This window comes from Mustela lutreola, chromosome 2 (genome assembly GCF_030435805.1).
Source record: "Mustela lutreola isolate mMusLut2 chromosome 2, mMusLut2.pri, whole genome shotgun sequence".
In the NCBI taxonomy this organism is placed as follows: Eukaryota; Metazoa; Chordata; class Mammalia; order Carnivora; family Mustelidae; genus Mustela; species Mustela lutreola.
The window spans coordinates 41,912,455-41,925,062 of record NC_081291.1 but is presented as its reverse complement, the minus strand read 5'-3'; the positions used below and the strand labels follow the sequence as shown (position 1 = coordinate 41,925,062).

Here is a 12,608-nt window from a genome sequence, read left to right as displayed (position 1 = left end):
AATACCATGATTAAAAGATGGTCTAACTCAGTTTAAACTTCTATCAAGGACCCACACAATGCCATGAAATACGCTATTATCTAGAGGTATTAAAGGTGAAAATGATATTGCTCTAATCTTAGTGCAGCCGCCCAAACAGGAGAACAAAATGAACAAACACAAAAGTATGGGAGCTTCAGGGGTGAAAGGCTGGAGGCAATTTCAGGGGTTTCAAGAAAGGATTATGTGCCTGAAGCTGGTTTTGAAGATGAATAAAAGTATGCTATACCCATGAAGAAACAGGAACACACTTTGCATGTCTACACCAGCATTTTGCGCTCAGGGAAATCCAGATAGTCTGTTACTCTTACCGGGTATGTGGCTGACAGTTGGGGGCACCAGAGCGATGCAATGATGGGAGACGGGGGAAGCTGAACTGTGGGATACCTGTGTGGAAGGGTCTTATAGACTATGTTTATGGGCTGGGCAGTCACCCTTTATTCCAGAATTCCCAAATTCTATTAAAAAACAAAGCGCCTGGGTGGCTCAGTGGGGTTAAAGCCTCTGCCTTTAGCTCAGATCATGATCCCAGGGTCCTGGGATCCAGCCTCGCATGCGGGTCTCTACTCAGCAGGGAGCCTGCTTCCTCCTCTCTCTCTCTCTCTCTCTGCCTGCCTCTCTGCCTGCTTGTGATTTTTGTCTGTCAAATAATAAATAAATAGAATCTTAAAAAAAACAACAACACGAAGCCTTTCCTGAAGATGTTAAGATCTTATTAGCTGCTTCCCTATATGCTAAGTAGGCTTAGAAAATACTGAATACTTGGGGTGCCTGGGTGACTCAGTGGTTAAACATCTGCCTTGAGCTCAGGTCATGATCCTGGAGTGCCAGATGGAGCCTGGCATTGGGCTCCCTGCTGAGCAGGGAGTCTGATTCTTCCTCTGCCCCTCCCGCTCATGCTCACTCTCTCTCTCAAATAAATAAATAAATCTTAAAAAAAGAAAAAATATGGAATACAGAAGTCTGCTCAGAAACTAAGAGTACACCTGTTTTAAAACCTCTTTAAAGGCCAAGTTTATAATAAGAAATCTATTTGCAGTAGACATTTTGGGGACCCAGTGTGACATTCCCTTTGCCCACCTTAATTTATTTGCAGGAGGGTAGACAGTTTCTTGCAAGTTCACAGTGAAAGGTCTGATGAGTCGGGAGGAATTACTGCCCTCAGCGAAAACCCTCCACTGTTGCAGCTAGAAGCCTGTGTATAAATGCCCCAGAATCCCATCTTGGAAAATGACAGTTCTGCACAGCATTTGTAAGCATGTTGGAAGTTTCTGTATAGTCAAGCCCTCCTGGACTCCAGTAGTAGCTTCTTACTGTCCTCACTCCTTCCCTCCTACCTCCTGAGACCATCTCCCACACACGATCACCTGAGGCTCTAAACAAAACTAAAACACTATTGAACTTTGTTGAACAAGCCATTGTTTTTACATAAGGCAACATTTTTCCCCCCGCAAAGACACACCTGTTGCCACGGTAGAATTTTCCCTTAGGGACTTCAGAGTTGATTAAGTGTTTTGAGAACTGGGCTGATATAGTAAATAAGAAAGGGAATAGAATAAGAGGAGACACTGAATTTGGGGGTTGGGATACAGAGCAGAAAATAATGGTCGTGTTTTGGACTTGCTGGTACTGAAGATGAAGGAGAGTCAATTAGTGATGTCTTAATATTCAGATTTGGGAGATCTTCCAGAAGCTTCTTCTGTGCGTGTCAGGAAAACGGAAGAAAACTCATGGTCATCCATGGTAACACAGTTTGTTGGTTTGTTTTCTTTTTATAGTGGTGCATGCTGTAATGAGATTTTTCAGCTAATTGAAGCTCTACCACTTGTAGTAGAAGCTGAATCATTGCGTGGGATTCTTTTATTTATAACACCTGGTACCGTGGAGATGAGGATGAAAACTGTAACGGAACTGCGATCTTGATTTTTATTGTCTTTCTGGATGTGTTCATTGAGTTTTTTCTTTCTCTTTTTCTTTTTTTTAATATTTTATTTATTTATTTGACAGACAGAGATCACAAGTAGGCAGGGAGGCAGTCAGAGAAAGAGAGGGAAGCAGGCTCCCCGGTGAGCAGAGAGTCCGATGCGGGGCTTGATCCCAGGACTCCGGGATCATGACCTGAGCTGAAGGCAGAGGCTTTAACCCACTGAGCTACCCAGGCGCCCCTCATTGAGTTTTTTCTTAGCTTTTGTATAGGAGTGCACAGGTTTCTTTCCCTAAAAGCTATCAAAGACAGTCTTGTCATTTACACTGTTTGGGTGATGATTGAATTTGGTAACCACAAACCACTGTGTATTTCAACATTAAACATTAAAGACATTTAAAGCATGACGCATGGAAGACTATCACACTGCTTATATCTGTGTTCCTTTGACAGTTTATTTAACTATCACTACCAGGTAATATTCTGCATTTTAATTGAGAAGGTAACACTTCACCTCATAGCATCATGTAGAATTAATTGTGTTACACAAGTAGTAAAGTTCACATGCAGTTTTCAGCGATAATGATTTTAATAGTTCCTCATGCTCTAATTGCAAATGATAACAAGGAATTTGGAGGCAGAGCTCTAAATTTTTAAGCTTTAGGACCACTCAGTCAGCTGGTTAAAATTTCCAACATATTGCCACTTTTATGCTTCATTTTAATCCTCTTAGAGAAAAAATGGTTTGTTTTATTTTGCAGTCTTTTATTGTCATAATTTTTTGTATTTATGACCTACCCAATTGAACATATGTGTACCTAATTCAACATATGGCCTTTGCCAGCATTTCCCATAAAATATTCTACACAGAATTCTTTGGTCAGATATATTCAGATACTCGTAATACCCATCCAAATTATGAGACCTCATCAGTGCCTACTTTATGTTAAGGTCTCTGACTTACCGTGTATAAAGAATACTCATTTAATTTGGCTTTACACAGTGTCCCAAACTGATATTGGTGGGAAATGATAGCCCTTCTTTGGCTAATTTTAAGTCCTGCAGAGGTAGACTTTTATTCTAGCGCTCAGTTATACTCAGTAACATTTCACATATTCTGCTTGCTAGGTGATTACCTAAATTAATCTACATGGAGAAACCAGCACCAGCAATCAGTAGCTAGTCAAATCAGATTCCAAATTAGGCACACGAGTATCAGGAAACCAGAGTCACCCCAGTCCTTTCTTAGTATCCATCACTAATTTCTTATGGTCTTGGCTACCTCTCCACAGCCTGGGGAGATGAACCTAAAAGGAACATCCTTGAGAAGTCCATGGAAATCCTGCTCAATCCAAAAAACCAACAGACAGGCATCAAGGCAGACTATTTTATATGCTAGGGATGATCCATGTGCATTTTCCCAAGGAAAGCAGTCTGAATGAGGAGAGTACTTCTTTCCTGGCTCTACACACTTCCCTTTGATGCCAGCCTTGGAGATACTGGCCCTATGGTGTAGCTTGGAGCTTTGGGATATCATAGTACAGTATTCTAGACTGTGGATGGAATGGAGGAAGAGTACACAAAAGAAAAGGAGATATGGAGATCTGGAGTTTTTCTTTGTTTTTCACTCCATTTCCCCAGTTTTACTTGTACTCGTGTGTGTGCGTGTACGCGTGGGTGTATTCTATAGTTTTATCACATATGTAGTTTGTGTATCCACCACTGCCATCAATATCCCCGACAGTGCCCTTTTATAACCACACCCATACCTCTGCTCCCACCTCTCTAAACACTGGCAACGTGTTCTCTATTTTTAATTATTTTTAATTTAAAAAATATATAAAGGGAATCATACAGCATGTAACCATTCAGGATTTTTTTTTCATGCAGTGTAATTCTCTGAAGATCCATCCAAGTTGAGAGGTATATCAGTAGTTCATTGCTTTTTATTGCTGCATAGTAGTCCATAATGCCTACATCCCACTGTCAGCTTAACCGTTGACCTATTATTGCAGGACATCTGGGTTATTTCCATTCCAGGGTTATTGCAAATAAAGCTGTGTGAACTTTCATGTAAAGAATTTTATGTGAAGGTATGTTTTCATTTTTTCTGGGATAAATGGTCATCACATAACTGTTTTCCAGAGGGCTGTACACTTTGACATTCCTACCAGCAAAGTAGGAATGATCCAGTTTCCCCACATCCTTGCAAGGTCTAGTGCTGTCACCATCTATTATTTTTAGCCATTCAGATATGCATGCTGTGCTGTCTCATTAGGGATTTACTTTGTATTTCTCTGATGGCTAATGATGCTGAACATTTCACATTGTTATTGCCATCTGTATATCCTCTCCAGGGAAGTGTCTGTTCAGGTTGCTTGCCCATTTTCTAACTGAATAGTTTTATTTTTTATTATTGAGTTTTGAGGGGACTCAACGTATTCTAGATACTGTTCATTTACTCAGTAAGTGGTTTGCAAACATTTTTTTTCCCAGTGTGCAGCTGGTCTTTTCATTCTCTTCACATGGGCTTTCATAAGGCAAAAGTTTTTAATTCTGATAAGTCCAGTTTATTAGTCTTCTCTTAATGATTCAGGTACTTGTTGTCAAATCTTTTGTTATCAAAAACTCTTTGCTTCGCCTTAGATCCCAAAGATGCTCTCCTTTTATTTCTCTGAAAGTTCTATAGTTTTCTTTTTTTTTATTTTTTATATATATATAAGTTTCTGATTCATTTTGAGTTCATGTCTATATATGAGTGAGGTTTAGGTCATTTTCTCTCTTTTCTTTGCTGGAGGGGAGGTCGGGGGCATGGGGTAACTGGGTGATGGGCATTAAGGAGGACACATGATGTGATGAGCTCTGGGTCTTATATGATGAATCACTAAACTCCACCTCTGCAACTAATAATACATTGTATGTTAATTGAATTAAAAAAATTTAATTAAATTTAAAAATTTAAGTTGAGCATATTTACATGAGTCTAATTCTAGGCTGTTTTGTTCCGTGAATCTATGTATCTAGCCCTTCACCAATACCACACTGGCTTGATTATTGTATCTATAAAATAAGCTTTAGTATTAGGTAGAGTGATTATTTCCACTTTAGTCTTCTTAGTAAAGATGGTCTTAGCTATTCTAAAGGTCTGTGATTTTACATACAAAAAATAAATGTAGAACAAATTTTTTAAATGTGCTAGAATTTTGGTTAGTAGCTGCATTAAACCTATATATCATTCTGCAGAGAGTTCTTACTATGTTGAGTCTTCCAGTCCACAAACACAGTATGGCTCTCCATTTGCTTACATTTGATTGTTTTCTGTCAGTATCTTGTCACTTTTGGCATATGTTTTATTCTCTGTATACCTAAATATTTCTTTTTTTTGAATGATTGTAAGCAGTTCTGCATTTCTAATTTGGGTTTCTACATGTTCAGTGTTAGTGTCTAGAAATCGTGTCTTGTATGTTATTTAACTCACTTACTTATACTGAGAAGTTGTGGTTTCATTTTGCTTTGTTTTTGATAGTTTCCTTCTCCTTTTCCATTTAGACATGTCATCTGCAGATAGGGGTAGTTTGTTTCTTCCTCTCCGAACTGTATCCTTTTAATTTCTTGTTCTTTCATTATTGCAGTACATTTTAGTACAATACTAAGACTGTTAGGTAAGAATGGATATCCTTGTCATATTCCTGACATTAGGGAAAAGCCTTCAGTCCTATACCATCAGATATAATGGAAGCTGTACTTCTTTTTTTTGTTGTTGTTGTTGTTGTTTTAAGATTTTATTTATTTATTTGACAGACAATGTTCACAAGTAGGCAAAGAGACAGGCAGAGAGAGAGGAGGAAGCAGGCTCCCCCATGAGCACAGAGTCCGATGTGGGGCTCGATCCCAGGACCCTGGGATCATGACCTGAGCCGAAGGTAGAGGCTTAACCCACTGAGCCACCCAGGCACCCCTGTAACTGTACTTCTTTATACATGCTTTTTTATCATGTTGGTTTGCGTTTCAAGTCAAGCTAAGTAGAAGTTCCAGAATAATTTCAGAGTTTGCAAGAATTGAAAAGGAGACAAAAGTAGATTTCTGAGAAGTTTCTATCTAGTAATTCATGGATTTAGTTTTTACTTATTTTCATAAGGAGAGGTTGTTCTACTACAGTTCTTGCCAAGCATGGATTCTACACAGCCTTCACTTGAGTTTGGGTGACACATGTAACCTTCAAGTAGGTCATTCAGTTACCTAAAACTTTTTACGCACTTAGGCTACCTTTATCTCCACAGTCTTCAGTTTTCCTCCAAAAGGAAGGAAATCTTGCTATGTTTTGAAGTAGATGTTCTTATGCATCAGTGTTTTTCCTTGGTTGATCCCTGTGTCTAAACAGACTCCCCCCCCCCCCATCTGACTGGCCAACTGCTGCTCTTTCAACACATCTCGTCCATCTCTAGGTTGAGTTTTTGTTCCTCTGTGTACTTACCTCTGCAAAGTACTGTTGGTATCAAGTCCATTTCTAACCAGACAGGGCTCTCCTTGAAAGGACGCTACAGTGATTTATATTTCAGAACATGCATGCAGCGGGCTGAAGTCTTCAGTGGATAGTTGTTCAGTAAGTGACTGCTTCACTTCTCATCCTTGCTGCTAAATGGATGTTCCATAGATTCTTTACCTCATGGGCATTTTCATACGTCCCACAATGAAATGTTTTAAGATACTTAATCTGGGTTGAACTTGATATCTCTTAGTAGGAAGCCAGAAAGTTCTATTTTATGTGCTTAGACTTTAGCCAGTGAGCTTCTTAAAAATGCAGATCCCATTCTAACTTACTAGTTTTAAGTGATTTACCAAGTATCTGCCTTCATAATAGGAATCTAGGTAATAATGGCACAGTTGGTCCTATACAGTGCTTGGAGTAACATGAACTAAGAATTCAGGGGGTTGGGTATTAAAAAAAAAAAAAAATTCATTGTAGTCACAGCGATTTGCTAGCAAGAAAGCCCTGGAAAACATGTTGAAGCCAGTACAGGTATTTTGCTTTGCTTTCCCACACGTTTGCTCCACAAACTGGCTACAGGTAACCAAAAAATAAAATTCTTTGCCCATGTATAGCATTAGAGACAGTATCAATGCAAGTGTCTAGCTCAATTAGCAGGTCTGTTCTAGGCCCCATGAGGACTTTAAACAAAAGGATTTTTTTTTAACTCTAGGGGAGAAGAGACATTATTAGTTTCCATAGAACTCTTTTATCCTTTTTTTTTGCATATTCGAGCTAAAATCAGTGATGAATCACTTCCATGGTGTGAATTTATGTAACAGAATAAAACAAGAATTGGGTAAGAAATCAGCAATGATGACTCATACTTGGTTGCCAAAAATTGTCATATCTGATATTATTTTTCCATGTACAGGCTATGTTCTGATATGATGCACTTCCCCATTTAGATATTGGAAAACGTTTGGATGGTCTAGTTTTGCAGTTCCAGCTCAGGCAGGTATCAGGAACCTTAATATTTTCATTATGTTGCATTTTAGTTACACATTTAAGATAATATAATACCGTGTTACCCTATCGTTTTTGTAGGGAAACTTTTTGTTAAGTAAGTGCAGAAACATATTTTTTTTTCTTCTTTTATGGGCACTTATAGTGAGTTTTGCTGAATAGCTTTATTCCGTGCTTATAACCTAGTAATTTAATGCTGCTTTTCAGTAACATTAAAGTGAAACAAGTAGACCTTCTTATTTCCCTCTGATAGGCTGATTTAAGGTATTTAGAATATTCATAGCTGTCTACAGTCTGTAGTTTTATCAGTTTGAAGATAATTATTTGGCTTTTTACATTTTCAAGGCAGGGTTGAAATTTTCCTAGTTGTGTTCTGAAGTAGACACGCTGCCTTACCACACAGGCAATTTATATGAACCCTTAAGAGCTATGAAATGAGTGTATTCTTTCATGAATTGACAGTGCAATTGTTCTGATACAGAAAGTGACACCACTGAGTATATTAACGGCGAAATTCACAAGTTTGGGGTTCAAAGAAACAGATTTTTTTTCTTCCTTTTTCCCCAAAGGCTTAAGCTTTGTTCAGAATGAACCAATATAATTTTCTCCCTTCTGTAATTTATGCTGGAGAATGAGAATCAGAATTTGTTGTCCTGGACTGTGGCTGGAAGAAATTTAACAATTTGAAAAAATAATCACTGCTGATCAAAATAGCATTTGCTTTGATTGCTTTATTAAAAGCATGGGGGACAAAAGTCTTTGGACATTGTAAAAATGATTTTCATTTTTTCACAGCTATATACGTAAAGGAATAGGAGGATCTAATTTACTGTGATCCTTTGAAGTCTACCGGGGTGGTAATTTTCAGTGATACACATTCTCTATGGAACCCTTCCAGACATGGGACAAATAAGACTCGTAACCAGAATCTGAATGTTTTCGCTTCTTTTTGTGAATAACAACAATATTTATAGGTATAATAAAATTTATTTAGGCTACTTATGATAAAAAAAAAATGGGGGAGAGAAATTCATGAATGGCTGGCTTTTGTTAAAAGGTATACACATCTCCAAGAGGTGATGAATCACTGTGGCAAATGTGGATATTGGTTTATGTATATTTTTGGTTCAAGATATTTCAAGTCCTTCTTTGAGTCTCACTGTGTGGTTATTTCTTTCCACTATGCTTTATCCTTTGGGATAGCCCAGGCCATTTCTGACACTATTCCAGCACCACAGGATTAATGGGTATATAGTTTTATCATATTGCTGAATTACTAAGAAGCCTTAATAATGAAATCAAAATCCTAATTTTCCTTCTCCAAGCAAATGTTCTCCTCTTGAGATTCCTGAGAAAGGGTTATAAAAATTATCCTGCAAAAAGAATGGGTTGTCTTTGTGTGAAGATTTGAATTTGTGTTGTCCTTTCTGAAATTCCATTTTGTTTTGTTTTCAAATCAGATCTTGAAAATTTTAAAACCAAAATGAGGAGTACGGTGTCTGTGCGTGAAGGCCAGGGAGTCGTCCTGCTCTGTGGCCCGCCGCCACACTCCGGAGGTAAGAAGTGGTCTGTATGTGTTTTTTATACTTATTGAGTAAGTTTCGTTGCAAGACCTACAGCATATGTACTGTTATTGCTCCCTTAAATTACCCTTAGAAAATTGATAACCCAAGTATTGGATTCTGTCAGCTGAGTTGGAATGTAAGAAACTCTACAAAAGAGTCCATCCAGAGAAGTTTATAAACATAATTTATTACAGCAAGAAGTGTTGTAAAGGCAAGTGAGATCAAGTTTGTTTCAATTACCTAATGGTGCTGAACAGTGCTTCTTATGCCATATCATTTGTTACTTAATTTTAGACCATGACATACATTAGAGTCTTTGTGGAATCTTTGTGGTTTCCTTCTTTCTCTGACTCTCTCCCTTTCCCTCTCTGTATCTCTCATATACACACTTAAACATGATGATTAATATATGCTGTTTGATCTCTTTTTGTATGATACACACGTGAAAATGATGTGTGCATGTGTATTCACATCATTGTCATCAGGGTGTTGGAATTACAAATTTTATGCTACATTGGTATAAATTGAAATACTGCTTTAAGTTCAGAAGCTTAACAGACTAGCTATCCGAGTGAAAATGAACTTCAGCATGTATGAAAATAATTTAATAAGCACTGCTCCCCAGGAAGAGCCTGGAGTGTGGGTTTGATTTTGCTCTCATGCTTACTCCTGCAAACTTGGTCATTTGTGGGAACAAAGAGGGCATTATTAATATATAAATCACTGTTCTTGGAGAAACAAACTATTCTTTTTTTGAAAGGGTGGGAATTACTGAGAGATAAATGTGTTAGGATTTTTCTGACCAGAGGCAAAACTGAGAAGTCTTCCCATCACAGTGAAGTTTATTCAAATGAAAATATGATGGATTTATTTGTTTTGTGACATACAGGTCCTTTCTTCCCAGTCAGTTTTAATCACAAAACTCTCAGTCCAATAAAACAAACATATCCCATCTTGGCTATCTGGGCACTTGAGGTATATGAGCCAAGAAAATATTGCAAGTGTGGGGCTTGACTAGCAGACTTGATTGCCATGGTATTGGAGGTATAGGTTTATTTCAGGCTCCTCAATCTACTTCAGTAGTGTATATTTTCTGGAATCCTGACTTCCCAAAGAAATTTTAACTTTGAAGGGAAACAGAGTCTCGTGAATGCAGGTTAAATAGCTGAGCTCAAACTGGCTTGAAGAAAATAGGGAGTTTACTGGCCCCACATCACTGGGATGATTAGCTGGCCTCTGGTTGAGCTGTATAGTTGTCAGGGAGATGCACCACCCAGAAAGACTTGTGGCCTCACTGAGGGTACGGGTGAGCCTCCAGGTCTTAGCTCCCTTCCAGTCTAACAACTATAGAAAGTCAGTTGCACATAGTCTCACCCTGACTGCAGCAGCCCACATCTGGTGACTCATCAGGGTAGGAATAAAAGGTCAGCCCTTTCTGCTCAACACTAGAGAGTTCGGGTGGGCAGTCCTAGAGCTTCCCACCAGAATATCCAGGGCATTGTTGGATCATATCACAGTTGGACTTCTTTTGCTTCCCAGTCCTCCTCCTGCTTCTTTCCTTTTATAAGGTTTGATCATTGATAAAAATACTTGATCCCAAACTCTATCTCATTGTCTTTTCCCTGAGAACCCAGTCTGGCATTCTGCTGGAGCCCCAGGTTCAATTAATTTTATGAACAGTTGTCTTTTCCTTGTATCTCTTGGCTCTAATTCCCTCAGTGTTGATCCCATGTTATGTAGAATCCTTGTGGTGTCAAAGGTGGCCTTCAATAACTCCAAGCTCTTGTAGTCCCTAATGCTAGAGATGCTAATGAACCAGATAACCTGTTGCTTAATGGCTCTTGGTTTTAACTGAATCACCCTCATTTAGGGGATGGTTCCTGCAGTAGGAGGTCGGGGTCAACTGTCTACTGATAAGCACTAAGATGAGAAACATATTTTCTACAAGAAAAGAGGGCTTTGCTATGAGAAAAAAAAGGAGGCAGTGTATCAGAAAGAATCAATGGTTAGAACTACACATAGTAAGGAAGTATAAATATAAATTTATTTTTAAAACAAATGTAAAATAACAGCTGGAACATCTTAGTTTATGATGAGCTTTAGAAATGTTGGCTTGATTTAAGATCCTGACTGGGTGATCTCTAAGTGTTTTTACACTTAGACAGATTTGCTAATAACAAAGGCAGGACCTCTCCATTGCCTAAGCTGTTGGATGAAACATGTTTCAAAAGATGAATCTTTTCTAATATCGTGCAACTGGAGAACTGTCGGTGACTTCCTGTATTTCTCTTCTAATTTTTTAGGGCACATAGGTTGGGGCGACTGTGGAAGTCAAGTAGGACTGTAGATGAAAACGGAAAGAAACTGCCCCGGATATGACATGTTAGCACTGAAGAAGCCATACCATGCACACGGTTATAAAGAAGTGAACAAAAGCATGCCTTCTTCAGTGCTAGATCGTGCAGGAAAATGGTCAGGGCTCATGCGTCAGATTTAGATGCTGAAAACAGGATTCTCATTGATTCAAGTTTACCTAATGCTAAGATACTCACAATTTACATCCACTGCCCTGACACATTGGCCTGTGAACTCTTTGAAGACAAAGCCCAAGTCACTGTTGGCTCTGCACCCGAGTGCCCAAGGGAAAGTGAATGTCCACACATATGAAAATAAATTAATAAGCATTTAACAAGCAGCACAAGGCTGGTTGGTGTAACACGTAGTCAGTGAATATTAGCTGAATAAATGCACACATTCATGAGATGACTAAAGGAATCCTTTTTCTTAGAGTTGGTCATTTATAAAGGCTTTTTGAGAAATCACTAGACACTTTATTTCTAGAGGTCTAAGCATCTAAAAACCAGTATGCCCTGGGTGCGAACCAGACAGGTGCAGGCACTGACAAATGAGAGCGAACTTCAACCACAGCAGCCGATATCAGCCCTGCTTCCCAGCCCTTACTGACTTAGGGAGTTGTAATTCAATGAACGGTGTGAAGCAGGTCACAAAACAGCTGAAGCTGTGACACGAGGGCTTATCGGTCACATGTATGTGGTGCCCATGGCCCACCCTGTGACCCTAGGAGACATGCACTTGCTTTTCTCTGTGTTCACCATTCTGCATTATCTTCATTCACTTCTTCCCATTTCTTCTTGGTCTCTTCTCATAGGGAAATTATGTTGTTATTTTCTGATTACTGAAGACACCTTCATAGTCTGTTCGTCCACCATATTCCTTATCAGAGCCATACCCTACCAGAGGAGGCACATAATGGCAAACTAATCATAATCATAGTAATAGTAAAAATAATATTCCTAGTTCTGTATTTATGGAGTATTTATGGAGTTCTCCTTAGATGCTAAACAGTGTGATGGCTCTTCTTAGAAATCATCTGCTAGAAGATTCTTTTGGTTAAAAGTATGGAGAGGAACTGGTTGAGTGACAATATAAGGGTCAGGAAGCTTCCATTCTGGAGATGCCAAGGGACTCAGCTCTCACCCAGCCAATACCTGAATACCTTGAGTCCACACTCCTTGCTTATAAATGATGGGTGAAGCAGGAAGCTGGAAAAGAATTTCAGCCCTGA

At 38.8% G+C, this 12,608-nt stretch overlaps 1 protein-coding gene across 1 annotated transcript in view; it reads left to right on the top strand.

Annotated features, from left to right (window-relative positions):
• Positions 1-12,608, top strand: part of CNTN3 (contactin 3) — a 338,196-nt gene that overhangs the window by 173,855 nt on the left and 151,733 nt on the right. Inside the window, exon 5 of the mRNA XM_059161515.1 lies at positions 8,918-9,013. Within this exon, the coding sequence (XP_059017498.1) occupies positions 8,918-9,013 (96 nt within the window). The remainder of the gene's footprint in view (positions 1-8,917; positions 9,014-12,608) is intronic.